This window comes from Haemaphysalis longicornis, unplaced genomic scaffold (assembly GCF_048455015.1).
Source record: "Haemaphysalis longicornis isolate Haplotype H1 unplaced genomic scaffold, Haemaphysalis longicornis Haplotype H1 scaffold_8, whole genome shotgun sequence".
NCBI classification, from domain to species: Eukaryota; Metazoa; Arthropoda; class Arachnida; order Ixodida; family Ixodidae; genus Haemaphysalis; species Haemaphysalis longicornis.
The window spans coordinates 8542731-8568711 of record NW_027526445.1 but is presented as its reverse complement, the minus strand read 5'-3'; the positions used below and the strand labels follow the sequence as shown (position 1 = coordinate 8568711).

The window sequence follows — 25981 nt, the reverse complement described above, 5'->3', positions numbered from 1 at the left end:
CTAAATTAATTTGATAGATTAGTCGTAGTTCATTCGAGCCGAGTCGAGCCAATCTCGAGTTGTTGTTCCCGCGCAACACAAACAGTTCGTCCTGAAAGTGCCTGAAATGAGCAAAGTTGATAAATGGATAAGCAACTTTCGTGTTATGAGCTCCCCGAAAGCGTTAATGTTTCAGTATAAACGTGATAGGCAGTAAGTACGGCACTGCTGCCCTGGGTTAGCCCGAAGCGGGAACGGCTGTCATCGCGTCCCGAGCCGACAATCGCGCGAGAGAAGGCGGCAGCAGCATGGCCAAGGCCGCGACGCGGGTTCGCCGCATCACGAAGAAGAATCCCGACCCGAACCCTCTGTTCACGGAATGGCTGCAGGAGTGGAAGGACGCCGCCGTGGCGCACAACAGCAAAGCGCAGCACGTCTACGGCAAGGTCCGGTTTGCGGGAAAACGCTGCGTGGATACTGTGCAACCCCCGCGACTAGAGAATAAATGGGCGCTGTAAGTAACTGAACAAAACGCTCAGAACAATTCCCCTAGCTTCAAAAAAGTGCTTTTGAGGCGGATAAACTCGGAATTCTGCGTGGCCTGGTCTAACTGGCCAACGATAGATGCGGTGAGATTCGTTGACTACGGCACCATCTTGTCAAGCCGCTCTTGGTGTGCTGAAAAAAGAAAAAAAAAGGGAGGGGGGGGGGGTGTTAATGATCTTGTGAGTAAATTGATATATAAGGGCAGTTTTGAGACAAACTTGTTTGCATATAGGAGAACATTGGAGGGTGCAGAGCGGAGCAGTTATCCGGGACCTTTGGTGAAAGCAGCTCCACATGCGAGAAAGAAATTAGTTACTAAATATACGCGCGTTGCGGTGCTTGCTTCCTGGAAGCACCCCACCAGTCCATGTTTTAACTCTCACCCCAAGAAGCCTCAAAAGCACAGGTGTTCAGTTGTGTCAGGATAAGTATAAAGAAGCATTTGCCCTTTTGCAAGGGAAAAGTTTGTAAGCGTCATTAGTTGTCGTACAGGCAGACTTGTTGAAAGTGAAAGTAGGTCATGGGAACGAGATTGTTGTTAACTGGGGAAAGCAGAGAATGTTTCTGGTGCCATTCAATTGCGCTGCAATGATCTTCGGTGTCGCATTGACGGTTTCAAGGGGTTCATCTGGCTCGGGATACGGCTGTGGGAGACGTCCATGCTGCCAGATGAGCTGCCTCATTTTTGAATATTCTGCATAACTGGCTGGGTGATAATTTCGAGTTGTGCATTTTTAATGGTGTTTGTTGGCAGTGAATATGTTCTATTTTGTTCTTTAAATGCATCCTGAGGTTGGGCCAATGCTGTTTGAAAGGCAATCTGAGAGCTTCACAGTGCGGAAATGGGCCAGGGACAACAAGGAGAGGCACTGCAACAAGTGCTGACTTCCAATTAATTTTGATGGAAAGAAGGCCCACACTTAAATATAAATTTTATCACGTCACAGCAGATAACATGATTGCAAAACAGCCACGTAGACAAAAACAAATTAAAACCCACTGTCAGAAGACGTAGAAACAACAGAAATGATGACATTCGAAATGAATATTCTGAATTGGGTGCCTAAATAGCTTATTTCATTTTTTTGATAAAGCAATCGATGGGGCACCGACGAACTTATTTGTGTCGCTTCCTATTACAGCTATTTTGATAATCTCTCGGGTTAGTTCATGACCGTGACAGCTGACAACAAGACGCTCATCAAACAATGGTTTGCAACCTGCTGGTCGCACGAATAATAATTAATGCCAGCTGAGATGTCGCTCCAAACCATGCCACACGTTATTGTTATGCTCACGCAACCAGTCATTCAGATAACTTATGGTCAATTGCAGTGGAAATCGGTGCTTGTTTGTAGCCCCTCTTGTTGTCGTCCCCAATCCATTGTGACGCCGTGAAACTCATGCATTACCAACTGGCCGGTACCCTCACACTCTTAGCAATCTGAGAAACTGCAGAGTTTACGAAGGGCTAATGTCACACCTGTGCAATCGCAGTTAGGGTGGGTGGTGCATCCTGAAAGGAAAAAGCAGCTACATGGCATGGGCCAGAATAAAAAGCATCGGCATTCTTGTAGTCATTGGGTAGCCGGTGTTTTTCTTCACAACATAACCCTCTTCTTAGCAAACTGTTCAAGTACATGCAACGCAGCATTCGTGGAATGCTCGCCCTCTAGCTTGCTACTCTTCTCAGTGAGCCGGCCGATTTCTGCCTTTTATGCAGTCATTTTCTTTTGTTCTCTAATGCAGAGTCCCTGCCTGACACCCTTTCTAAATTTTCCCTTGCATAAATGTGGTTGCTTCCTTTGAAGCTAATTGGGCCCATTTTGGCCGTCTTCCTTATTTCTAATTTATGTCTTTCTCTTCCAAAACTATTCTTGCGAAAATTGCACTGCTGCTCACTTTTCCACCCAAGTTAAACTATGGGACTTCAAAAAGCCTCCGTGTTGCTGGGAAGCCAGCCGTAGCGTTTGCAAATGCCCGTTTCACCTGGACCGCCCAGCACAAACATCTGAATTGGACGTTGCAGAGATGTAGCGATGCTGACGCCACCAGCCATTGGGTAGGCAAAGGAAGCGAGCAATGTTTTAGCATGGTTTCTGTCACATTAAGCATGGTTATGGCAGCCCTGGGGGGAATGTGTCAAGTCCAATTGTATAGGGTGCACGTTGTCATAATTTGGGTCTTGAGATGTCATAAGGTGTGTGAAATGAGCAAACAGACAAGAGAGAGAGAAACAAGAACCTCCCAGGCGGAGCGCCAGTGAGCGGTTGTCGGCCAAAGCCACTGGGTAAAGTAAATGATGCATGCTTGTACCCACAAGTGTTGAGAACTGTCTTTGAAAAGAAGGGTTAAAATTGGTGAACAGTTGCAGTTTAACCACGTTCATGCGTTTCAGGTGTCACATTTCATTACTACCTAAAACAAGCAATTGTTAATGCATTGTCAGTGCCAGCTCTGTATATGCTTTGAAGGGGCCATGAAGACTAAATGCAAGTTTGGTTTATTAGAAGGACAACATGATAACTTTGTCAGGATAGCTGTTACATCATCTTTATCGCAAAGTTGAAGTGGGCAATCAGACCGAGCATCTAGTCTCTAGAAACACGTCATGAACTGAAATGGGAAAAATGCGGGTTTAAAGGTGCACATAGTGTAAGTTCACACCGTCTGCAGTTCACGCCACATCGACGTAATAATAGCTCGTATTCTTACACGAGAGACACCACCGCCTTTGGTGACCAGACTCTTGGCAACTTCACGCGGTTGTCTCAGCCACAAGTTGGTATTGGTAAAATTTTTTCCTCTGCATTTGGATCCACGAGTATGTACATGCGTTGAAATATTTTCCCTGCAGTGGTTGTTAAGCGGTGGTGTTTCTCTAGCACGCGAGTTTGATTCCCGGCCATGGCAGCCGCATTTCGATTGGTGCGACATCTAAATCACACGTGTACTTTGACATAGGTTGTCATGAGTGAAAGAAGACGCAAGGCACGCGGCTCGAAGGTCTTTGAAACCGGCTACGGCACCGAAGGCTCGCGACCCCGGCACGAGCTTGCGCTGGCGACCAGCCAATGGGACGCGGCCAACGAAAGCAGCTGGCGGGAGAAGCGGCCGAAGAAGAACACCGAGAGAGCTGCACAGGGAGGCTTGAGTGTGGAGCGAGACCGGGATGCGCGGCGGTCGGGCGACCGGACCCGTGTCGTGCCCCAAGAGGTCCGCCTCAACTGCAACCCCCAGAACTTCACCACCGCAAGAAAGTCGTCTAGCCGTGCGTCGGTAGGAGACCGCGACGCCCCAAGAGAGCTGCGTTCCCCACAACGGTGCAACGGGAGCTCGGTGCGCGCGCTACCACCCCGGCCTTGACACGCCACCTCGACCTTTCAACACCGAAGCATCACGACGGCGCCTCCGCAACGAGAGGTAGGGCAACTCCGTTCAGCAGCGGACACGTGTTGTGGGCTTTTCATTACCGTGCTTTGCCCTCGCCCGTCATTACCGGACTTTGACTGTTCCCCGTATGCGTGAACTTATTACCGTGTTCTATACCACTTTGTTGCCGTTCCCCAGTGTTTAGAAGTTCCCCACCGTTCTTTATTATCCCTACTTCGCTATGTATTTCCTTTGGGGTTTTGTGTATAACATCATAAACTAGTCTCGTTTTCAAAGCTTCCTCTTCTATTTATTATTGTCCACCGAACCTGACAGGTGCACAGACCCAGGTTGTCTGGATTAATTCCTTCCCCGCTAAGGCATTCCTTGTAATCGTATCTTCGGGATGTTATAAAATCTTGATGCACTACATGAAATGTCATTAAAATTACAGTATCGTGACTATCAGACCTAGCAAAAACACATTTTTAAAACAATGCGTACAACTAGCCTCAAGAAGCGCGTAAAAGTAAACTCAGAATATTCATTTTAATGCTCTTTTTTACACTTCACGTCGAACTATTAACGGCCAAGCGTAAAAATTCAAGCCCAAGCCTAAGCCTGGCCCTTCCCCGTGCAGTGCTCTAACCACCCAATTTTTTTCTTCTTTGCAAACCTTCAATTTGAAAATCTGGCTCTGTGACAGAAAATTTTATAATGTGTCAGTGCGTACTTCTTTGGTCTGGACAATCCCTAATTTTACGAAAGGGCTAAAATAGTGGGAACACAGTGGACCAGGTCTCCCCCAGCAGAGGTAGTGTAGGGAGGCGGAATAGATGTTCTTGCTGCGTGGGCGAGAGTGTTACACTTGACTGCTTGGCAAATGGCTTCCTCACTTCAAGAAGTGTTGGGCTGTGGATGCAGCTGATAAAGGGGGCTCAACAGAGATAAAGGATTGATTTTTAACACCACACGTTGACATATTGTCATGTGGCAGCAGGATGAGATGAACTAGGGTAGATAACACGCTGGTGTAATGGCCGGCCGTCGTGGCAGGAGCCAACACCAGGGCTATGCCATATAATTCCAGACAGTCTTGTCTTCTTTCGGCCTTCTATGGTTTGAGCTTCCACGGGCTGCTGGCTTCCTTCCATAGCTGGCCTGGAGGAGTGAGTGGTCATGGGCATACACACCTTGGAACATGGCACACTCCTCACGCACCACGCCCACGAAGTGAACAACCCCGTGGCTAAGCTGATGGGTTTACCTAGGGGAATAAGTGGAGACGTGGCTCTTAAAACATGCTCTTTCAATTTTCAGGTAACCTGTGAAAATAGTCAGTCTCGCTGCTTTTCCCCTACTGATCTCGAATATGGTGTTATTTTTGGAGTCAGTCAGTTACAGTTCCCGAGATAATTACAGATAATTAGCCATTTTTGGAGGAACAGTAAACAAAACAGTGTTAGTTGTACAACTGTACTGTTGAAATTTTCCAATACTATGAACCCTTGTAAATGCAACAAGAGAAGTGGTTTTTTGATGCACTGCTTGGAACTAATTTTACAGCTCATGAAACTTTGGTGTTTGAAATAGGCATTTGAAATGGTTCCGTGCCACTAAGGCCACGAAAGTGTAATGAGCTGTAAAATTAGTTCCAAGCAGTGCATGAAAAAGACATTTCTCTTGTTGCATTCACCAGGGTTCATAGTATTGGAAAATATCAACAGTACAGTTGTTGTACAACTAACACTGTTTTGTTTACTGTTCCTCCAAAAATGGCTAATTATGTGTAATTACCTTGGGAACTACAATTCACTGACTCTAAAAATAACACCATAATTGAGATCAGTGAGGAAAAAGCAGCAAGACTTACAATTTTCACACAGTTTGCTTGAAAGCTAAAAGAACATGTTTTGAGAGTGACGTCTCTGCTTAGAACACCCAGACAGTGTGTTTCTAGTGCGTTTTTGCCCTTTATTGGCCTTTATTATTCCAAGTTTATTGGCCCAGGGTTGTGGCAGCTGCTCCAACAGCAGTCTGTGCGTCTTCTGTTCTCTCACAGGCCAGCTGGACCGGAGCGAGCTGCCATGACTGGATGAGCAAGTCGGACCTCATCATGGCTTCTCAGCCCCTGTGCGACGCCTCCTTCACCCAGGTGGGCCCATCGAGGCTGTTTGGGCTGAGGTTGCTGAGCGTAGCCACCTCACCTGTTTGGTGGGGGGGGGGGGGGGGGGGGGGGGGGTTGAAAACACTCTGGTGTGCGCTACGACGCCGTGTTGGGAAAATCGCTCGTCACTGATCTATGCCGTCGTCACAGCCAGGGGGCGCCACTCAAACATCTCATCGCCAATAGCAGCAAAAAAAACGTAACACGAAAATTTCGTGTCAGTACTCCTTAAAAACAGCCTGAACCGCTTTTAATTTTAAAATAACGGAAGCGCTGTCAAAACGGCGGTGGTCTTTATCAGAAGTTGCCCTAACATGTAAAGATCCGGTCGCACAATTCAAAATGGCAGCCAGAGTCGACGACGACGGCTCGAAAAAAAGATCTTATCGACGCAATCGCAGATTACTTTGTGAAGCGGGATAAAATTTACGGCCTCTGCAAGGCACGCTCGTCGAAAGATTAGGATGAAACTTGTAGAGTAGACGGTGTAGCAGCGGTGCGTTAACGTGCAAAGCCAGGGAACGTTCGGAATCTCTACTCAACTATTTGAAAAATCGAATATTGGATACTCTATTCACGAATCGAATTATTCGCAGATGTACTATATTCAATTCGTATTCGAATATTCGAGTATTCGCACACCCCTACTTAGCATCAGTGAAATGAGCGGATATGTGAGATGAGGAGCTATGCTTTGCTGGCACTAGTGAAAGTTTGGTGTATTATCTTTGCTGCATCTTCTTGAAGGGGCCATAAAGACACAATACAATTTTGTTCAGCGTGAAAGGGCAGCTCACTTGGCTCCTTGGGGCCAAGGGCTCCTAGCTCTTTGGGGCAGCTCACTTGGAGCCAAGTGAGCCTTGGGCAGCTCACCTGGCTCCATTGCAGCCAGGAAAGATGTTCGTTTGCGTGAAAGAAAAAATGATAATATAGGCAGGAGGGATGTGATAAGGGTCAGCATTAAAAACCTGGTTATCTGTGCAATAACTGCAGGTTAGCATTCAAGTGATGTGGTCAAACCGAACTAGAGGCCTCACTACAGTCGTTCAGTGATGTTTCCTGGCAGGCCGCCAATCGCACTAACAAGACTGCGAAGTCGTTGAGAAATTCCTGGGAAGTAGTTGGGCAGTCGCCACTGCTTCGCATGTTTCATAGTACCTCGGTTACGTGTTTGAGGTTAGTGGTGAAATTGGTGTCATTGTTACTTGGGCAGAGCGTGCTTTGTAACGAACCAGACTTGTAGTATTTGTCTTCGCAGCCCCCTTGAACGTAGTGACCTCTGCTTTGCCCTCCCTCTTCTCCACAGCTGGGAGAGTGCTGGGCCCCCTGGTGGAGAGGGAGCGCACCGACGACCTGGCCAAGAGCATCATGGACGGCCGCTTCCACGAGCAGAAGGTGTGCCCAGGAACAGCAAGGGGGGCACTGCGGCACCTTGCGGGGTACCTGTTGCGGTTCCAGGCACGCCCGCTCACTCTTTCCTGTGTTGCCATCTCTGGCTGTCCGAGCAATTTGAAAGGGGATACGTGACAATGTGCATTTTCGCGTTGCACTGATCGCACCCTTGGCAGTAACACGGAAAGGCGAGCTAGTTGGTCACACTTTGTAACTGCCCGCATTTCATGCACGCATAAATGGGAATGAAGATGAGCGGGTGGCACGAAGGCCAGCGCAACTCGCAAACTCTTCATGTTGTGTCTCATGTGCCACCCCAAAATGCACGCCTTGTGTTAGCACACTGCAATCGTGGGAACAAGAACAGAGGGGTTTGTTACGTCTAATTGAGGATACACAGAAACAGAGCCCAAAATAGAGCTTTCTTTTCGTGTATTCGAGCTCTTAGCTCTGTTCCTGCCTGTGAACACAGAAGACATTGCACACAAGTATTCACAGTTCAGCGATTGTAACCGTAAGCGGCTTAGAGTGTTCTGCCTCCTCCTCCCCCTCCCCCCCTTCTAGGTGCATCTGGTGGCCTCTGGTGTTCGGCCCCTGGTCTACCTGGTCGAGGAGGCCGGGGGCAGGGGGAGCCACTGCATGGCTGACTCGGCCCTGGAGCAGGGCGTGCTCAACACCCAGGTGGGGGTCGCTCAATCCCACGTGCGCGTTTGGGCAGACGTCAAGTCGAGACAGCAGCAGTTGCAACGGCAAAATGGAGACGGGAAGTTGTGAGGGGAAATACTCACACATGGCCAGTTGACGGAAATTTTTTTTGTACAGCACTGCACTTTAAAAGGGGCCATGAAGACAAAATGCGTGTTTGCTCATAAAAAAGAGAGCTTTGTCAGGATAACAATGGTGGCACCTTATCGCAAATTTCAAGGAAACAATCCAGGTATAAAAGAAAACAGATGGAGCAGTGGCAGCTCCCCGGTCACTTTCTGGCGATGCCTTTAGACATCACAGAATCTCGTCTGGGTGATTTGTGGCCACTGACGTGAGCCACCACCAGGAAGCAGGGCTGGGCCACTGTACTGGGGCGTCTACTTTCGTCTGATTGCATCACTGAAGTTCTGATGTGCAGTTGGAACACTGAAATCTACAAATTTCAGTTGCCCCCGTTGCGTCACTGCGACACGGAATTTGAAAGTGTTTCAATACCTTCATTTTTTTTGTTAAAGAAACACCTTTTGTGGCTAGAGTGGAGCCGAGTGAGTTACCATATGGTAGTTCTTTCATAGTCAGCAAAGGTGTACCGGTTTTATTCGAATATAACGCGAGTTTTTTTCCCAAAACCCGTAGTCTCAAAGTCATACCCTGCCTCATATTTGAAGCTCAGTATGTGTGTTTATGGCAGAGATGAGACAGCTGCGCATATTGCGCAGATTTGATACAAATTTGTTTTCTTGCGCCAGGCCTGCAAAAGCTTGAAAATTGCAACAATTGTGCCAAACTGCTCCAAAACAGTCCGAGAGCCAAGGATTTTAACGCTTCCGTCAGTTTCCGTGGGGAAAAATTCTTACAGCATAATTTTCCAGCACCCCCAAAGTGATGCGGTTCGTAAAGGTTTCATTCAATAAAAAACCTGGATAAAATTGTCCCCGAGACTTTTAAGCAGGTAACAGATTTACATTTTTGCTCGCAATATCAATATTTATAACAGAAAAAACACATTCATTTTGCATACGGCTCTTTCGCTATTAAAGTACTAAATAAATAAACAAAATTTTCTATACCTTAGGCGCGTTTCGCCAACATCCAACCTTGAAATGGGGCATGTGAACGTATTAGCATTCTTTCTCTTTTTTTTCATGTCTTAAGAAAAGATAAAAAGTTTTGCACGTTTTCTACAAGCGTTTCCGTTTCTCTCGCTAGTTTGTTGATGATATCCTCACCGTTGATGCTTTTAAGAATCTCCGTCCCCACGCTGAGCAGCGACAAATCGCTGAGGCAGCTGTCAGTCACCACTGATCAAAGCGGTTTTTGATCGATTTCAGCTTGCCGAATGACCTTCGCCAGTGAAATTCGTTACCCGCAAGCACAAGAAAAATATAACACCAATATATAAACATCTGGGAATAAACCTTCAAAGTTTTCACAGATTAGAAGTTTCGCCATGTCCGTCACAGAAGAGCAGCCTTTGTTGCTCGCATATGAAATAAACTGCCCAAGCTTATCGGAAAATATGTGCAAGCCAGACTAGATGGATACTTTTTGCAATGTCCAGTGCCTGCAGGCTCCTCGGAGCTGGGGAAAAGCAGTTCCAATCTTCAGTAACAGCAAACTGCGAGGATACTTCGGAGAATCCCTTACGAAAATGCCATATATGGCCCATATATAAATTATATGTGGCCATATATAGCTATATATGTGTTCATATCAGGCTATAACTTGCCATATATGGGGGCAAATAGGGCCATATATGGCGTGGTCAGCCCATATATGGTGACAAATATGGCCATATATGGCCCCACGTGGAGTCATATGGCGCGTCCAACCCATATATGGCTTCAATTGCATCCATATATGGCGCCAAGTACAACCGTATATGACCTGGTCAACCCATATATGGCGCCTTCTACATCCATATATGGCGCTACATTCTTCGTTATACAGGGTGTCCCAGCTATCGTGCACCAAGATTTAAAAAAAGAGCAATGGCGTTACTCAAAGAATACCTAGTGCACAATGTTTGCAGTACCGTGCAGAAGCAGACAGTAATTTTTTGTTAATGATACTTAACTAATTAATTGTAATTAATTACCTAACTCGAGAATTACTGTCCTAATCACTGAAGTGTCAATGAGGAACTTGTAGGTACCCACGAGGGGCATCTAACTGCGGTATTTTCACCGACGAACTAATTGCCTACTTATTTATTATGACTGACAAAGAAAACCCGCGAAATATGAAAAATAACACGTGAAGGAGTTTCCGCGCGCATTGTAAAGCAGCATCCCCATATAAGCTGATTGAAAGCAACTGCTTCCCTTGTCACCTGCCCGAAGAGACAGCGCATCACCTTGATAATAGAATGCATGGAAGGAGCAGCCACAGCGAGATTTGCGGGGCGCGTGTGCAGATAAGGCACAAACTCGGTCGCGATTTCTTCTTTCTTTCTTTTGTTTATTTAATTCTGGCTAACTCAGAGGCCGCCTGTTTGAGGGCGTTGCTTTACGATGCATGCGGAGGCGCCGTTACGTGGTATGTTTCGTATTTCGCGGGTTTTCTTTATCAGTCAGAATAAATGAGTACGCAATTGGTTCGCCGCTGAAAATACCGCAGTTAGATGCCCCTCGTGGGTACCTGCAAGTGCCTCATTGACACTTTAGTGATTAGGACAGTACTTCTCGAGTTAGAAAATTAATTACAATTAATTAGCTAAGTCTCATTACCAAAAAAATGCTGCCCACTTCTTCACAGTACTGCGAACATTATGCACTAGGTTTTCTTCGAGTTACGCCAGTACTCTTTTTTTAATCTTGGTGCATGATATCTGGGACACCCTGTATGGCTTGAACAGCTATATGACACAATCAGATTTATGTTTTACACTAAATGCAGCCAGATATGCGGCCAGTTACTGATATATACAATTGATTAACGCAGTTCCAAATTAATGTATATGCAAATTCTCTAACTATTTAATTAACAATCACAGGAATATGAATTTCCTGTCAATATAAATTCTCCGAAAACACTTTCTCTTTAATTACCCAGTTACGTTGCTGATAGTTTTTCTACTATACAGAGACCTTTCCTTGCGTACTTCAAAACTGCAATTATATTTAATGCAGCTGCCTTAGTTCTTTATTTGTCATATTTGCAACAGCACCACAAACAGTTTTTATTCTTTCTTTTTCAACACAGCATTTATGTACAGCATCGTCCAATAGCTGGTTATGCTTGCTGTAAAAAACATTTCGCAGTCAGCAGCCTTAATTAGCTACGAGAAAAAGATATTTTCAGTATACAAAATAAGTAGTGGTGGCATTTGAAAGCTTGAAACCTGTTTATTAATCGGAGCGCTCTCGCGAGTAGGTTTAAAATTGCGTTCAGTAGACAAAGAGAATGTTCAAAAATCATACTCTGGCCTAGAACTCTTCCCGTGTGTACGAGATTTCGGCGCACGTTAAAGATCCCCAGGTGGTCAAAATTAATCCGGAGCCCTCCACTACGGCGCGCATTATCGCCTGCGTTGCGTCGGCGCGTTAAACACTACAATCAATCAATCTAGAATTCTTCTGCCATCGGGATTTTTTTCCAGTTTGAGAAAGATATGGTGTTCTTCCACATAAAATCATTGCCTCTCAATAAATATCTCTTTTAAGTAGTGATGTGTAATATTGCACTACTTTATTGCCATTGTGAAAGCATTTGTGAATTGCTTTCACAGCTAACGAGATGGCATTTGGGTAGAACCGTTCAATTTGTCTTCCATTAATGCTCCGTGCCGGTGCGCACCGCCACGGGGCACTGTACAACGTGCCGGATTTGGGGGCAAGCCTGGTGCATGTTTATCGAGGACGGTACACAGTGACGCAACTCGATCGGTTAGCGATAGCTAAAGCACGGCTCCGAAGCGGCGGCGCCTCCTGCGCCTACCCAATATCGCGGTCGCTACCTACAGCATGACGTGCGTGGCGCGTGATTCAGATCATTCAAACAGCCCTACAGCGCATGGCACCTTGAAAGAAAATGGACCTTTTCCAGCAGCGATGTGAGCATGTGGGCTGCCGGTCCGCCATTCTTGGAAGGCGTCTCCCGCAAAGTAAACAAAGGGGCACTCCTCAGCTTTCCGCTTGGGGAGCGGCTATGCTGTCCAGCCCTGCACGTTTTTCTTTTTTCTCTTTCGGCAGCTCGCGGTGGGGTCCTAGGGGTCGTAGGAACACCGATTGGAAAGGGAGAAAGGCTTTGTGCAGGTGCACCCTTTCCACTCGCGAAGCAGCCCCGCGGAGGCGATCACCCCTCTTGTCACTGCGACTTCTTGGAATCACACGTTGGGCTGCAGGATGTCCCCTCTGCACCGCACATTCCGCATTCCCCAGAGTGTCTTTTTCCATGTGCGCGCCTTCGCCGTCCAGTCGCTCGTTTTCTGTGTGTTTCTGTGCGTGTTTCCGCGTCTGCAAATTTTGGCAATGTCAAAGTAAGTACCCGCCGTGCAAGTGCTGTGTACAACGATGCCGCGGCGACTACACCGCGGACACGAAGGTACACGTGTTCACGTTCCCGAGGGAAGAAAGACTGAGAAATGCATGTATACACGCGGTGCCGCGAGAAAGCCTCACCGAGAATTCCAGGGTAAGCTTTTTTTTTCATTTTGGTATAGGCTCCGTGCGCTGGTATGGTGGCGACACAAGCGCCCGAACAACGAGCGCCATCTACGGCCACTGGAGGCATTTATCGGATGTTGTGGTCGTCGCATGCGCCCTTCCCCGTACGCCCGTGCTACGCTTCGATGACTGATTGCTCAAACCAGCGCGCTCGTTTTAACGGTTTTAGAGAGGTGGGAGATATTGGCTCGTTTTCTTTTTTTGTCTAAGAAAGCCTCAAAACGCGGTCACCAGCTACACGCCGCAAACGATGTTTACTGCGTCCGGGAGGAGCTAGCGAACGCAACGGACCCGTCCGATGTTTCCAGCAATGGCGTTGGGCGCATAACAGGCGTGACCCTGGGCTGCGACTTTTGTACAGTGAATGGTTGTGAGTTCTGTTGTAAACACGGGGCTCACGCATCTCTGCACTAATGAGTCTAAGCGAGGTAGGCGGGGGAAGCTGCACGCGCAAGGCCGGGTGCCACGGCTCGCGTAAACATGCCGATGCAGTTGCTATGTTTGTCAACTCATAACGGTGAGCACCGGGCAGATATTGCCAAATTTTAGCGCCGGTATCAACGCCGTTACGCCGGTGTTCCAACTCTGTCCGAATCAGCGAAATGTTAGTCGTATGGAGTTGGCCGCGATATCTGCGTCAAAGCAGCGGCCGAGGCCGCACGGGCAAATGCTCCGCGCGTACACCTAGGAAAGGGTAAGCAGCGATGAGCACCATAATACAGAAGAGGAATAAACGCCACAGATTGCTAAAGCATAAGCAACACGTAATGCTAAAATGCCGGGGAGGCATAAGCTCAGCGATAAAAAAAAGAAAGAAAGAAAGAAAACGACCGACACCGTCACTGCTTCAAGATGATTGACGCGCATATTAATGGCCCATTCGTTTAGCTGCGGTGGTTGCCTGTGGGATCACTGCAGTTTTGTGTCGACCGTTACGCTGCGTCATATTCCGTAGCACTCAGGTAAGATTGCTGGGGTGTATGCTGGCGCGCTGAATTGTTCCCGATGAAGTTCGCGTTGCCTATGCAAGTTTCGCCGGGCGCCGGCTGTCGCAGGTCCCCTCGGAAGTTGATGGCGGGCGTGCACAGAAACAAGATCCTAGAGTATAAACCACATTCACACAAAACAGCAAAACGAACGCTTATGGCCAGAAGTCGATCGGCGTTGTTTACATTGCTCGTCGCACTGCGTGGGTTCATCGCTGTCGCCTTTCCGCTTCATTTCAAGGGAACCCAGATAAACTATTTTTTCGTCAGCCTTCTCGCGACCTTTTTAAAATGTTGCGGGAGCCGTAGACCCAGCAATACATGCAGAAATACGCACTACTAGCTCGACTTTTTCACAACGACTGCGGAATCTCCGCCCGGTACAGCCGCTCCTTCGGGCTGACCAACATCCGATTTCTGACGGCGCCGCTGGTCGGCGGCGCTGCGGTCGCGCTCGAAACACCAGCGCACGGAGCCTTATATTTGCGCTTTCATTTCAAGAGGATACACGTGCACGTGTAACTGGCTCCCAAGCCGCACTTTTGTATGACAAGCACCGAAGGCTTTGCTTATTGGAGGTAATATTTTTTCTAGGCATGCGAGCTTCACTTCGCGGATGCGGATATTATCCGTGTAGCCACGCATACAGATCAAGCCACTGGCCTACGCTCTCGCGGGTACAAGTGTACTCCAACAACTGCTGTCCGAGCCTCGACCGGTATAAACACGCTAGAACCAGTGGAACCGGCGTGTGGTTCGAGAATCGCTTAACCTGGCTGGTGCGTCTGATGCGTTCTTACACTCGATGCTTTACGCTTTCGAATTCTCTCGAAAAGTTTCCGCGGCAACCCTACTTTTTTTAATAGAAGCGCTGTTTTACAGCTCACCCTCTCCGTCCCCTCCTCCGCTGAAGAAAATCGTATTAACGTAAGGGCTTCTTCTCGGAAATTTGTCGTGCGCGTACGTACGTGTTGAGGTTGCAGCTAATGCGTTTCCAAAAGTTGTAAGGGTGGTAGCGCTCAGTTTTCTTCAGAGCTGTTAACCTGGACACTGTGTTTCCCTGTTTTACCGCCTTTTCCTGCATCTATTTTTCAAAAACTTAGTGCGGGCCACTAGTTCGATGTGCAAGATGTGCAAGACGCGGAAAAACAAACCGCTCTCTCTTCAGTTGTCCTCATTATGCATGGCCTGAGGGACGTCACATAGGCCATGGCTGCCCGATCGGCTGTCACTGGTCAACTTCGCGGGTAGATTCTCCCATTTCCGTCGTCGTCATCGCTGTGTACGAAACTCTTCTGTGCCTGAACCTGTACGCACAGTTTTGCCGTTTCTTTTGTGTTTTGAGTGCGCGCGGAGTTTGAGTGATGAGCTCAATACTTCCCTTTCAATGGGACCACTCGACTACAAACGTTTATTGCTTCAAAAACGCCCTACCAGCCCGAGCGCGCACTTGCGAGCAGGCACTTATGCCTGCTTTTTTGTGGCACCAGACCGGAAATAGGCCCCTCCGCGTTGCGGAGAAAAGGAGAAAACTACCCGGCATGTGATATATCGAAGAGAACGCCGCGAGCCGCCCCCCTCTCCGGGAGAGAGCGCGCAGCTTTCGTCGCGTTGCCCGCGGTCGAGTTGAGAGGGAACGATTATGCGCGATTTCTCATCGCGCGTACTTTCGTTAATTGTGAACGGATTTTCATAATTCTTGCGGGAGGAGATTTCTGGGACGATAGACTTTATCCCAAAATACATTACTAGTAGTCGATGGCAAGTGTTGCAGGGTCCCTTTAAGTTCGCTGCAGCTGATAATTCGCTATATTAGCGTTCGTTATAGCGTCGTTCATCTGTACTCCGCTGGGCATTTAAATATAGCTTACGCATCTTAACAAAATAATATCCACGGGGCTTTCACTTACATTTAAAAGAAAAATCGGTGAATATAAATGCATGTTAATGAAATCTTAGTAGCACTATCGCCATGTCAAATCTGCCCGAGAAATGTGCCCCTTGCATGAGCATGCTCTCCTGCTGACTGTGTTTAATGAATTTTCGCTCATTTCTGTTTGTTGTTTTTGGTATTAGGTATTAGCACTACAGTGGGGTTGAATAATGAGGTGCTTTTTTGCCTCGTCGCATTCTCCAGAAAGGGTTTAAAAGCCAAATGTTTGCAGATTCCAGCCATCCAGCAGACACCTCTGCATGCAGGAATGGATGCCATTTTGGGCCACTTTTTTTCTTATCAACATAAGCAGAAAAAATGTTCTGTGGGCTGCAATGTGCATTTACATTTGACGAAGTGAATAGCTGAAGTGCATTTGTTTAAACCTCAAGCTGTCCAAATTGTCAAAACTGTCAATTGTCAAAATAAGGAGTTCTCGATGTAGACAAATCAAATTTATTTTGTAAAAGTCGCATAAAGGTTTTAACATGGCCTATGGTGACAAAATTGCAAGCAATTACCTTTCAGCATCACTAATAACAATTGCGTTCTGTATCCTGTTGTGAAGAATGTAAGGCAGAATAAAAGTATTAGCAAGGGGGAGAATTGGTTGAGGCTCTCTAATTATTTGAGGACGTGACAGCAGTTTTTACGAAATTTATTTTCAGGATTAATGAAAAAAGAACTTGGACATTGACTAATGATAACTCTATTTGTTTCATTTCATTTGCAAGATTTAGTAAAGCCACAGGTAGATACAAGAGGTAAAAATAAATAAATGCAGTGAGAAACTTGTGCTTCCATCAAAGGGGCCAAGCTGGCCAAGAAGAATGCAGCCACTGACCCATCGCCACAACAAAGCAACCTGCAACCACCTTAATTCGCATGTACGCGCATCATTTTTGTAATAAAATGTGGAAGGTATGTCATGAAGTGTTTGTCAGCATTTAGGGTGCAGCATTAATTGCTGCTGTTAACTGAGGTTCATTATATAAGCTATCCACGTGGTCATAAATTCAATCCATATATAGCCGTATATGATGTTAGGGCGCCATATATGGCCTCGCCCATATATGGCCACGTCAGAAATTGGGCATATAAGGCCATATATGGCCTACATCCATATATGGCCATGTCAGGAATTGGCATATATGGTCATATATGGCCACATATGCCAAATTCCTGACGTGGCCATATATGGCAATTTTTATATATGGCCATATATAGCATTTTCGTAAGGGATGACATTTCAACGAAGTTGCTACAATGATTGAAGTTATGTATTACACACACACATAATACGTGTACACGCAACTAGCAAGTGAAGGCGGGCCTGTCTGCGTTAAATGAATAAGAACGCAGCCAGAAGACTTGAGAAGTCCTCGAAAAGCTTCCAGCCCGATTGGCCGTGAAACAAGGCACTCACTGCACAACAAAGCACTGATGAGTATCCCCCCCCCCTGGGACCGTGTAACGCCCTGCATTTGCACAAAAATTCGTAATTGGCGGCGGTAACACGCTAAATCGTCATTTAGCATGAATAGATATAATTGCACAAAGTACTGAGAAACCAAAAAATAAAACAAATGTAGAAATTTTACAAAAATTTACAGATGAGAATTAGAGGCCTGAACCTTATAGGCCAGATAGGCCTTATAGCCATCTTATAGGCCTGAACTAAAAAAAGCTCGAAAAAGGACGATGCGAATACGCATTAAAAATAGCGAGAATGACCCAAAAGTTATGCCTTGCATTTCCACAAAAATGCATAATTGGTGGAAGTAACACATTTAATTGTTATATTTGCATCAGCAATTTTTGTACAGAAAAAATTTCAAGAAACTAAAATACACCAAAATAGAAAAAAATCATCAACCTACCTTTTGCTACAACCTCAGGGGTCATCCACTTGGGAAAATCAATTAAAAAATTAAGGGGGGGGTCAGGACATCCCGACCCACCCTCTGGATCTGAATGAAAAATCAAACCACCACCCCTTCGGAGTCCTTCCATAATCAGAGAATTCCATACCGTATAAGTATTTCATTGGGCGTTGTTTACGCTATCATGAAAGCATACTATAGCATATGAACCTCTGCGTTAGCTTATTTCTAGTTATTTTTTTAAGCGCATGAAAACTGGTTTCAAACAGAAAGTGCTCTCTATGCGCTATGCGCGTTCCGAAATTGTTGGACCGCAGCTGCTCAAATCCCAGTCCGGCCGCTATCTGTGTCCATCAGCTAAACTAGCTTCTTCGCTGTACGTGATGCATCATTCTGGGCGATGGCAACGTTTTCCCCTCAGACTGATGAACTGTGAGCTGACTTATGGTTTATGCACACTATGCAACGAACAGCCCTTTCGAAGCATTCGTTTTGTAATAGATAATCTCGGTTTTAATATGGAGTTCAGCAGGAGGCTTAAACTTTTTTTTGGAACACTGTCTGCTAACCGGGCTCTCTAAGCCCGAAAGGCCCGGTTCATTTGAAGCCCCACCATGGATAATTCGTCACCGTGTTTGGGCTTACGCGGCGTTTAAGGAATGGATAGCGCAGCCTCGCTAACGCTCTCCGCTTTTCATTGTGTGACCATGAAGGCCGGGGACTCTGGTCCAGCCGATAGAGATAATCCTAGACATGCAGACAAAGGTTGTCAATGTCATGTTGCGGCTGGCCGCACCTTCGTTAACTTAGGCCGAAGTGACGGTGAAGGTGCCTTGTGGCTTCAGCGGTAGTCTTTCTAGTTTCCGGGGGTAATTGCCGCATTAGAGCTTGCAAAGCGCAGGTGTAGGCACAGTAGCGCGGGTGCGTCCTGGACAGCGGTGTTACTATAGTGTTACGGTCGCTGCGACGTCATTCGTGGGCCCAAAGATGAATAGTGAAAGGCGCGCCGCCGCATTCAGAGATGTTCGAGAGCACGCAGTGAAGTTCACATTTGTTATGGGCCTGGAGTGTCGCCAAGGCAGCGGATGTGTGACGAGGGATGGAGAGCTCCTTTTGTAATGTGCGTGCCGTCTTGACAAAGGCGGGATTTCGCTGGCGTCTGGAATAGTTCCGTCTCACGTCGTATGAACAGTACTTTAAAGAGGGGAATAGTTTGGGCTTGCGTTGTATATGTACAGTACTTTAAAGAGGCCGCCCGAAGGTCGGTGGCCGGCGCTCAGGAGTCAGAGGTCTCCTTTAGTTGGTTGGATTTTTGGTGTGTTTGTGTTTCGATGAATACCTGGTGGTTTACGAATGAGAGTGAGAGTGTGGATCAAGTGATCATTTCTGTACAAACAGGACTAGTGTGCGTTGGTTAATAGGTTCTCCTCACTCTAAGTTGGGAAACGCCCTTGGAGGCGTGCTTTTTTGCGTAATAAAACTGAAGTGTTTAGTGTTTTTTTTAGTGTTTTGGTGGATTGATCTAGAAAAGCTAGTGACGTGTATCAGCCGACCGAGCGAGAGCGAGCGAGGAGACCCTCGTGAATTTAGATACGTTTCTGTTTTCTTGTAAATTGTGTATATTCCTTAAAGGCCAACTGCAACGAAAATTTGCCTACCCTAAATTCTGCTTCATTTTGTGGTATGCACCTCTAAAGACTGTCCCCTGTGACCTAATTTTAAACTCCACAAAAGCGCAGTTTTTTTATTAAAACCGTTCGAAAACACGCCACTTCAGCCGACGCAGCACCTAGCGGAGTGTCGCCGCAACTAGTCGCCACTGCGGCGGACTTCCGGATGTGACGTGCCAGTCAGCACTCCTGTGCGGCCGTCGCGACTCGCCTCTCCTCAGTAGCCCTTTTACGTGCGGCCTCACGCGAGTGAGCAGTGTAATTCGTGCCTCTTGGAGGAATAATTGCTTTCACGCGTTTCCGTAATGCGAGAAGCTGAAGAAACTCTGAGTTGCCGATACATAAAGAGCAAATTCGAAAAGTGCCGGGGCCGGTCTAGACCGAATACGGCAGTAGCACAACGGCCGATTTCGTGGTCGCGACGGCGGCAGCAGGCTCTCGGTTGACTCGACGAGCACGCGCAACGCGTGTACGGCCTATGTGAGGCAGTACGCTGTTGGCACTGCCGCTCGGTGCGTCGGCGCGCGAACGACTACGGCGGCTGTGCGGCGCACTGGAAGCTCGTGGCCGGGCGTCTCTACGAGCAGAACGGCGGACGCGAGACGACACGCTGTTGTCGCGGCCGCTCGGTGCGTCGCCGCGCGAACGACTACGGCGGCTGTGCGGCGCGCTTCAAGCTCGCGGCCGGGCGTCTCTTCGAGCAGAACGGCCGGCGCGAGACGATACGCTGTTGTCTCGGCCGGTCGCGGGCGTGATCGAGTACACCAGCTAGCCGGCCGGTCGACTTTTCGAGAGTGCGAGTACGCCGATGCCATCGAAGAGCTCTGCGCCGACGCGAGGTTATACGCTGTTGTCACTGTTATTGCTGTTATCGCACCGGTCGGGGCGCGGACGAGTACAGCACGCGACGCACTACACGGAATCTATTTAGATCAAACAACTTCGTCAAAAAAACAAATAACTACTAGCCGCTTTTGGCAACATTTCTCTCGCCAGTTAGAAAAAAACACATAAAAACGAGGCCACATTTCGCAGCACTGAGCCTCGGGGAAGGTCACTGCTTCACGAGGGAAGACACTGCAGTGCTTTCGTCGCTGCATGGTATCATTATCTAAAGATTTGGCGCGGGCATCCTGCTAACAGGAACAAAACTGCCTGTGTAAACAAAAATAATGAAATTCTGGATTTGAACTTTCACAACATGTGCTGAAACCGAATGCTTACCCTCTAGCCGGCATGTTTCGACACTTTCCTCCCACGGTAGCTTTCTTTTTTTCTTTTCTCTCACAAACACAGGATGGTTCGATCGGCACAGGGCATATTAGCTGTGCTGGCGCCACTCTACGGCTCAACACTGCCTTTTGTGCAGCTTCGCCAGGACGTCTCGCGATGCCTGTGTTTTCGTTTTACCGGACGTTGTCTCAGGAGCTCACAACGAAGTAATAATGGTTGCACGAACTTCCCAACCCTTTTTCCCGCATGTTTTAAATGTATGAAGCAACAGACGACCAGAAACACATCGAATGCGCGCCGTCTTCTCAGTCTTCTCACAGGCAGCTGTGGGAAAATCCCCCGGCTGCGCCCACTCGATTCACGAGTGTAACGTCACTTCCGGCCGTCCGTAATGGCCGCCCTTTTTTTCCAGTTTCTGTTTGAAAAGAGCGTTTTTGATCTTCGTTTACGATGCAGCGAAGCACGTTTGGGCCTCCAAATTTTACAGGTAGGAATTTTTAAGGTTATACTACCAGAAAATAGTGCATTTAAGGAGCCGAAAATTTCGTTGCAGTTGGCCTTTAACTGCTATTTATATTTGCATCGTAACCAAATGTCGCCGTTCGTAGGTTAAGCACTGTTACCCGCAGGGCCATCACAGTCATCGCGGATCATCGCCGGACAGAAGTGTCCTTGTTGCCGTCCTGCCGTCCCACTGCTGCGGGGCCTCACTCGACTGATGTGAAAATTTCACAAGTAAGAAATGTGTGTTTGAAAGTCGTCGTCAATTGGATTGTGAAGGTGGAAGACGGCAAATGTGAACAGCAACATGCTAAGATGTTGAAGGCGAAGCGGCAGTGCAAAAAAAGGACGTGTTTTGTGCCGTTGTGGCGGAGCGGTTATTGGTCGACCAATGAAAAAGTGTCCTCGTTCACCGCGCCGGCAGACCCAGCACGGCTTGCTGAATGAGAGAGTAGGATCAAGAGGGCAGCAGACAGAAGGTTGACGCCGAGTGCTGTCGTATGCGAGAAACATTTCGAGAAGGAGTGCATCGAGCGATCTTTTCAGATTACGGTGAATGGCGTCGTAAATGAACTCACCTGAGAGAAGCCACGCCTGAAGCCCGACGCTGCCCCGACCGTGTTCGACAACTACCCAACGCACCTCGTGCCCAAGAAAACAGCGAAAAGGAAGATGCAAAACCGTCGCGATCAAGGGCCGGCAGCTAAACGAAAGCGAAATGTCGAGCTGGCGAATCTCGAGTTGTGCTCTGCAGAAGAGGATGACGGGACGCTGGTTGGCCTTCATTGCGATTACACGTCGAGGTGAATCATAGGAACTCCAGGAGCATTCCGATTCCGAGCTGTCATGCCTTGCTGCAGGACAAGTGTGTGACGGCCGAAGCATACCGCGGTCGCCTTGCCCAAGTGAGGTTCGGCACCCTTTCGATGGACTCCTGATCCTGGTGACGTGGATGAAGGTGCCTGCTGCGATAAATGACACTTTAAGGTGACTTGTCCAAGTTATTCGTCGAAAGAATGGTGACTTTTGGAAAGCCATTGCATGAGTCTGGTTGGGTAATTGCCACAGTTTACTTCAGAGAAAAGGAAAAAGAAAAGCGCGTGCTCGCAGCCCGCCCTGAGGCGGAGGCATTGATCAAAGAAGTTGCTCTGCTTGGCCTCTGCAATGGATGTGGCATATCATACCTGTTGCAGGCAAGCACACTTTACACAGAAGTATGTACCTCTCCGAGAAATGCTTGCTGGTTACCGATGGAAAAGAAGAGTCGTGTTTTCACTGCAAATATTTGCGGAAACTCTCCAGAACCACATGTACAGAAGAAAAAAGCCGAAAGACCGTTGCAATGACAACAAAAAATGTAAGGATATTTCTCGTGCTTTGCGGAGGACAAAGAAAAGCCTGGCCAGTGTTCAGGAGCAGGTGACTCAAATGAAGGAGCAAAACAATGCACTAAGCAAAGAAGCTCTCGAAGAAAAAATAAAGGCACTCCGAGAAAGCAGCAGCTAGCTGTAAGAACTTGTTTCATGGCTGCACGAAGAAAGTCTCTTAAATGGCATGACTTGTGATGATGAATGGATTGTCGAATGTTTCCTCATGAGAATGCGGAGCTCGAAGCTCTACGAGCACCTTCGAAAGCAAAGCATTATGATTCTGCCCGGGCGAGGTTGCCTGCAGAGGTGTCTGCAACGATTCAAGGGTGGCTTTGGTCGGAACCCCAAGGTTTTTGTGGCCCTAAGCGAAAAGACCAAGAGTATGATGGACGCCTTCAGCTTTCATGGGGGCCTCCTCGTGGATGAGATTAAACTCTCTGAACATGTCAACATGAAGGCAACTGGTGAGTTTTCAAACTACTTCCAACGTGCCATTCTTGTAGCTTTACATTGTTTCTGCAATTTCGATGGAAAAGCAAGATTGCGTTTTATTTGCTGCATTAAGACAGTACGTTCTGCATGATGTGTAATGTGCTTTTTGTAGCAATTCAGGCGACATTGAAGGTTTCGCGGATCTTGGTGATTACACGACCAGTGACCACAAGGGTGTGCTTGCAGACCACGGGATGGCTGTGCTGTTTCAACCCTGCACTGGTAAGTTTTAGCAGAGTCTGCTATCAAACTCGTGGCATCACCAACACAGTTATCTCATACCATCATTGATCTCACCCATTTTTCAGGGATCTGGACGCAAATCCTTTGCGTTGTTGCTTCGAAAGGCAATGTAAAAGCAGCCACACTGGCAAAATTCATAGTTGAATGCACCATTCTGGCCGAACAAGCAGGCTTGTATGCCGACTCCGTGAGACCTGTGACGGCGCCAGCTGGTACAGAAGCATGTGGCGGATCTTTGGCATACATGGTGAGCAAACTATTAATTTCATTCATTTAGTGATACCGCCTGCCTGTGTGTGGGTATAACAGACATTCCAAAACCAGAATTTGAAATTTTTTTATAGTAGTCGAACAAAGAAGCTCTCGTCATTTATTGTATAATCAAAACTTCTTCAAAATGTGTGTAAATCATAGGTGGCAACGAATTCCTTAAAGTAAAGTGTATATTTTTTTGTTTTCCACCTAATATATTCAAAAGCTTGAAGTTTGTTGTCCAGCTGCAGTTATAAATGTAAGAAAATATGCCACCCTATTAAAAAGTTATGTAGGTAAAGCCTACATAGCGTCTATCTGCACCTGTTGCTAGCTTTTAAAAACTTTGTTCTGGCATGATTTTATAATTAACTAATGCGCAATATATGCTTTAATAGGTACTGCTAAACACCTGCGAACAGCGCGAAGCACCCTGTGGAACCCTAAATGGCAACTTTTCTTCGTGTCTGATTTTCCACACCTTTTGAAGAATTGGCGGAATGGATTTGTCGCCAAGGGTTACCCGACCCCATCTGGCCACGTTCACAGTGGAATTTTTGAGTGAGCTTGGGAATCGTACCGTGACAATGTTACCCTGAAAGCTATGCCCAACATAACTAGTACGCACCTGAATTTGAGTTCGTTCGAAAAAATGAGAGTTGATTTAGCGTTCCAACTTTTGGGGGATCAGGTGATTAAAGGACTTTATGTGCACAGGAAACGGATTGATTCTGTGTACAAAAATGTGCGACCTACGGAGGACTTTATCAAGCAAATAAATCGTCTTATCTGCATAATGACCTCAAGGACGAGCCAAAAGGCTGTGAAACGTGGTAACGCAGACAAAACGTTCCTAGAAGACTTTCTGGACTACCGAGATGCATGGGAGCGGCACGCGGAACCAGCTGGGGGCGGATTTCTTACTCAAAACACAGCTTGTGGACTAAGGGTGACGATCAGGAGCACGTTAGACTTGCTGTCTTGTTTAGGCTCCACCGTCAGGTACAACTACCTTTTCACGTCGCGTCTAAGTCTAGACAAACTGGAAAACGTTTTCCGCATTGTAAGACAGTCATCCGGTTGTAACGATCATCCTACTGTGTCCCAGTTTCTGGTGACTGTTAACTTAATGTCCTTTTATAACCTGGCAAAACCTCCGAGGGGAACAAACTGCTGTTGAGCGAAGCCCCTACATCCGACTCTAGCACTAGTGGGGCAGCCCCACTTTTGAACTTTATTGATGACGTATTTGACCATGGAAAAGTTGATGAAGTTGAGGAGGCCTTTGACAGTGTTCTGTTCAAAAACGATCATGCCGGGTACGTAGAAAGGAAAAGTATCTCTGCCTTGATGTGCTATGCTGCAGGCTATGTGGCGAGAAAAACAATTGCAAAAAACGCATTCCCGCAGTGTGCTTCTTGCCTTTGTGTGACTCCGAATGACGCAAACAGGGATGAGAGCCTCACTTCAGGGCTCATTTTGACAATTGTGGGCTTTATTGTCCTAGTCCTGCCCTGTCCACTGCCCCTAAGCTAATAGAGGACGAATTCACCGTCTTCTTTAGCAAGAACGTTCTACGTGAAGAGAGTTTGGTCGATTTCGCAAAGGGCATACGTTTTCTCGCACTGCCGCAACTTGGCTGCTCTAGCCATAAAAAAGAAAATTTGTCTGAAGTGGTCAAGTTCTATGTCTTGTTAAGGTTCAGATTTTGTGTTAAAGGGCCTGAACAAGGAAAGAGAAGGTCACAGGCAGCGACAAAAACACCTTAAGTTGCGCCGCTGCAAGTAGTGTGACGTGTGTATAGTTCTCGTTTGACTCCTTCCTTGAGTACCTTTGTTCGAGATACCTACACTTTTTTTTTCATATTACCGTTCTTTGCCTTGCAGTTAGTAGTTGAGCGCGTTTTTTTCTGTGTAGAACTGTGTATAAGTGTATATATGCATGCGTAGACAAATATCTTTATTTTTGTTTATTTTTCCATGTTGTAGAGTTCCCTCAACTGTGCTGTAATTCTTTGTTTTTTTTGGCTCACGACATTTCTCATACTCCCTTCCTAGTTGCTTTATCATTTTTTTCTTATTCCCCTATTTGTAAGAACCGTTTGCTCTGTTCGATTGCATGCATAGACAAGTGTTCTGAAATTTGCGTTGCTGAGTGTTTAGGGGGCTGAGGACCTTCGTCAGGCCATCTGTACCTTTAGTCCCAGTGTCCTATCGCTCAGACAAGAAGTAAAGTTTTTTTTAATGTTCCATTTTCAGTTATTCTGTTCAGTGTTCTGTAAATAAAGTACTTCGTTTCATGTCAGCAGTAAATTTATTGCATATTTTCACAGATTTTTGTTTTCATATTGTTTGCCATTTTTATAGTTTCCAGATGCCCTAGATCTAATTCATACACTTGCCATTGGCCCGACTCATTGAGACAGAGCACTTAGACAGTGTTGTAAAAAAAAACTTTGTCTGGTAAAGCTTGTTTTTTAGGATGCAGTAAGACAAACAGGTTAAATAGTTGGCCTGTTTTGGTATACACCAGCCTCTGCATGCTGCACTGAACACAGTGCTTCAGTTCTTAACATCACACTGAGCTA

The 25981-nt window shown here is 46.9% G+C and overlaps 1 protein-coding gene across 7 annotated transcripts; it reads left to right on the top strand.

Annotated features, from left to right (window-relative positions):
* The first annotated feature begins 73 nt into the window (after window positions 1-73).
* LOC144148902 (structure-specific endonuclease subunit MUS81-like) lies at window positions 74-25685 on the top strand. 7 transcript variants are annotated; one of them, XR_013318097.1, is made up of 8 exons: window positions 74-493; window positions 5960-6052; window positions 7371-7459; window positions 8021-8137; window positions 21166-22871; window positions 23012-23121; window positions 23208-23389; window positions 23793-25685. XR_013318097.1 is itself a non-coding variant. In XM_077680428.1 (4 exons), the coding sequence occupies exons 1-4, from the start codon at window positions 359-361 to the stop codon at window positions 21253-21255; spliced, it is 363 nt and encodes a 120-aa protein (XP_077536554.1). In that variant the 5' UTR covers window positions 74-358; the 3' UTR covers window positions 21256-21390. The 7 variants fall into 7 exon arrangements, 3 of the variants coding, with proteins under 3 accessions (XP_077536554.1, XP_077536553.1, XP_077536555.1); XR_013318098.1 differs by lacking the exon at window positions 74-493 and adding an exon at window positions 1125-3948; XR_013318099.1 differs by lacking the exon at window positions 8021-8137.
* The last annotated feature ends 296 nt before the right edge of the window (window positions 25686-25981 follow it).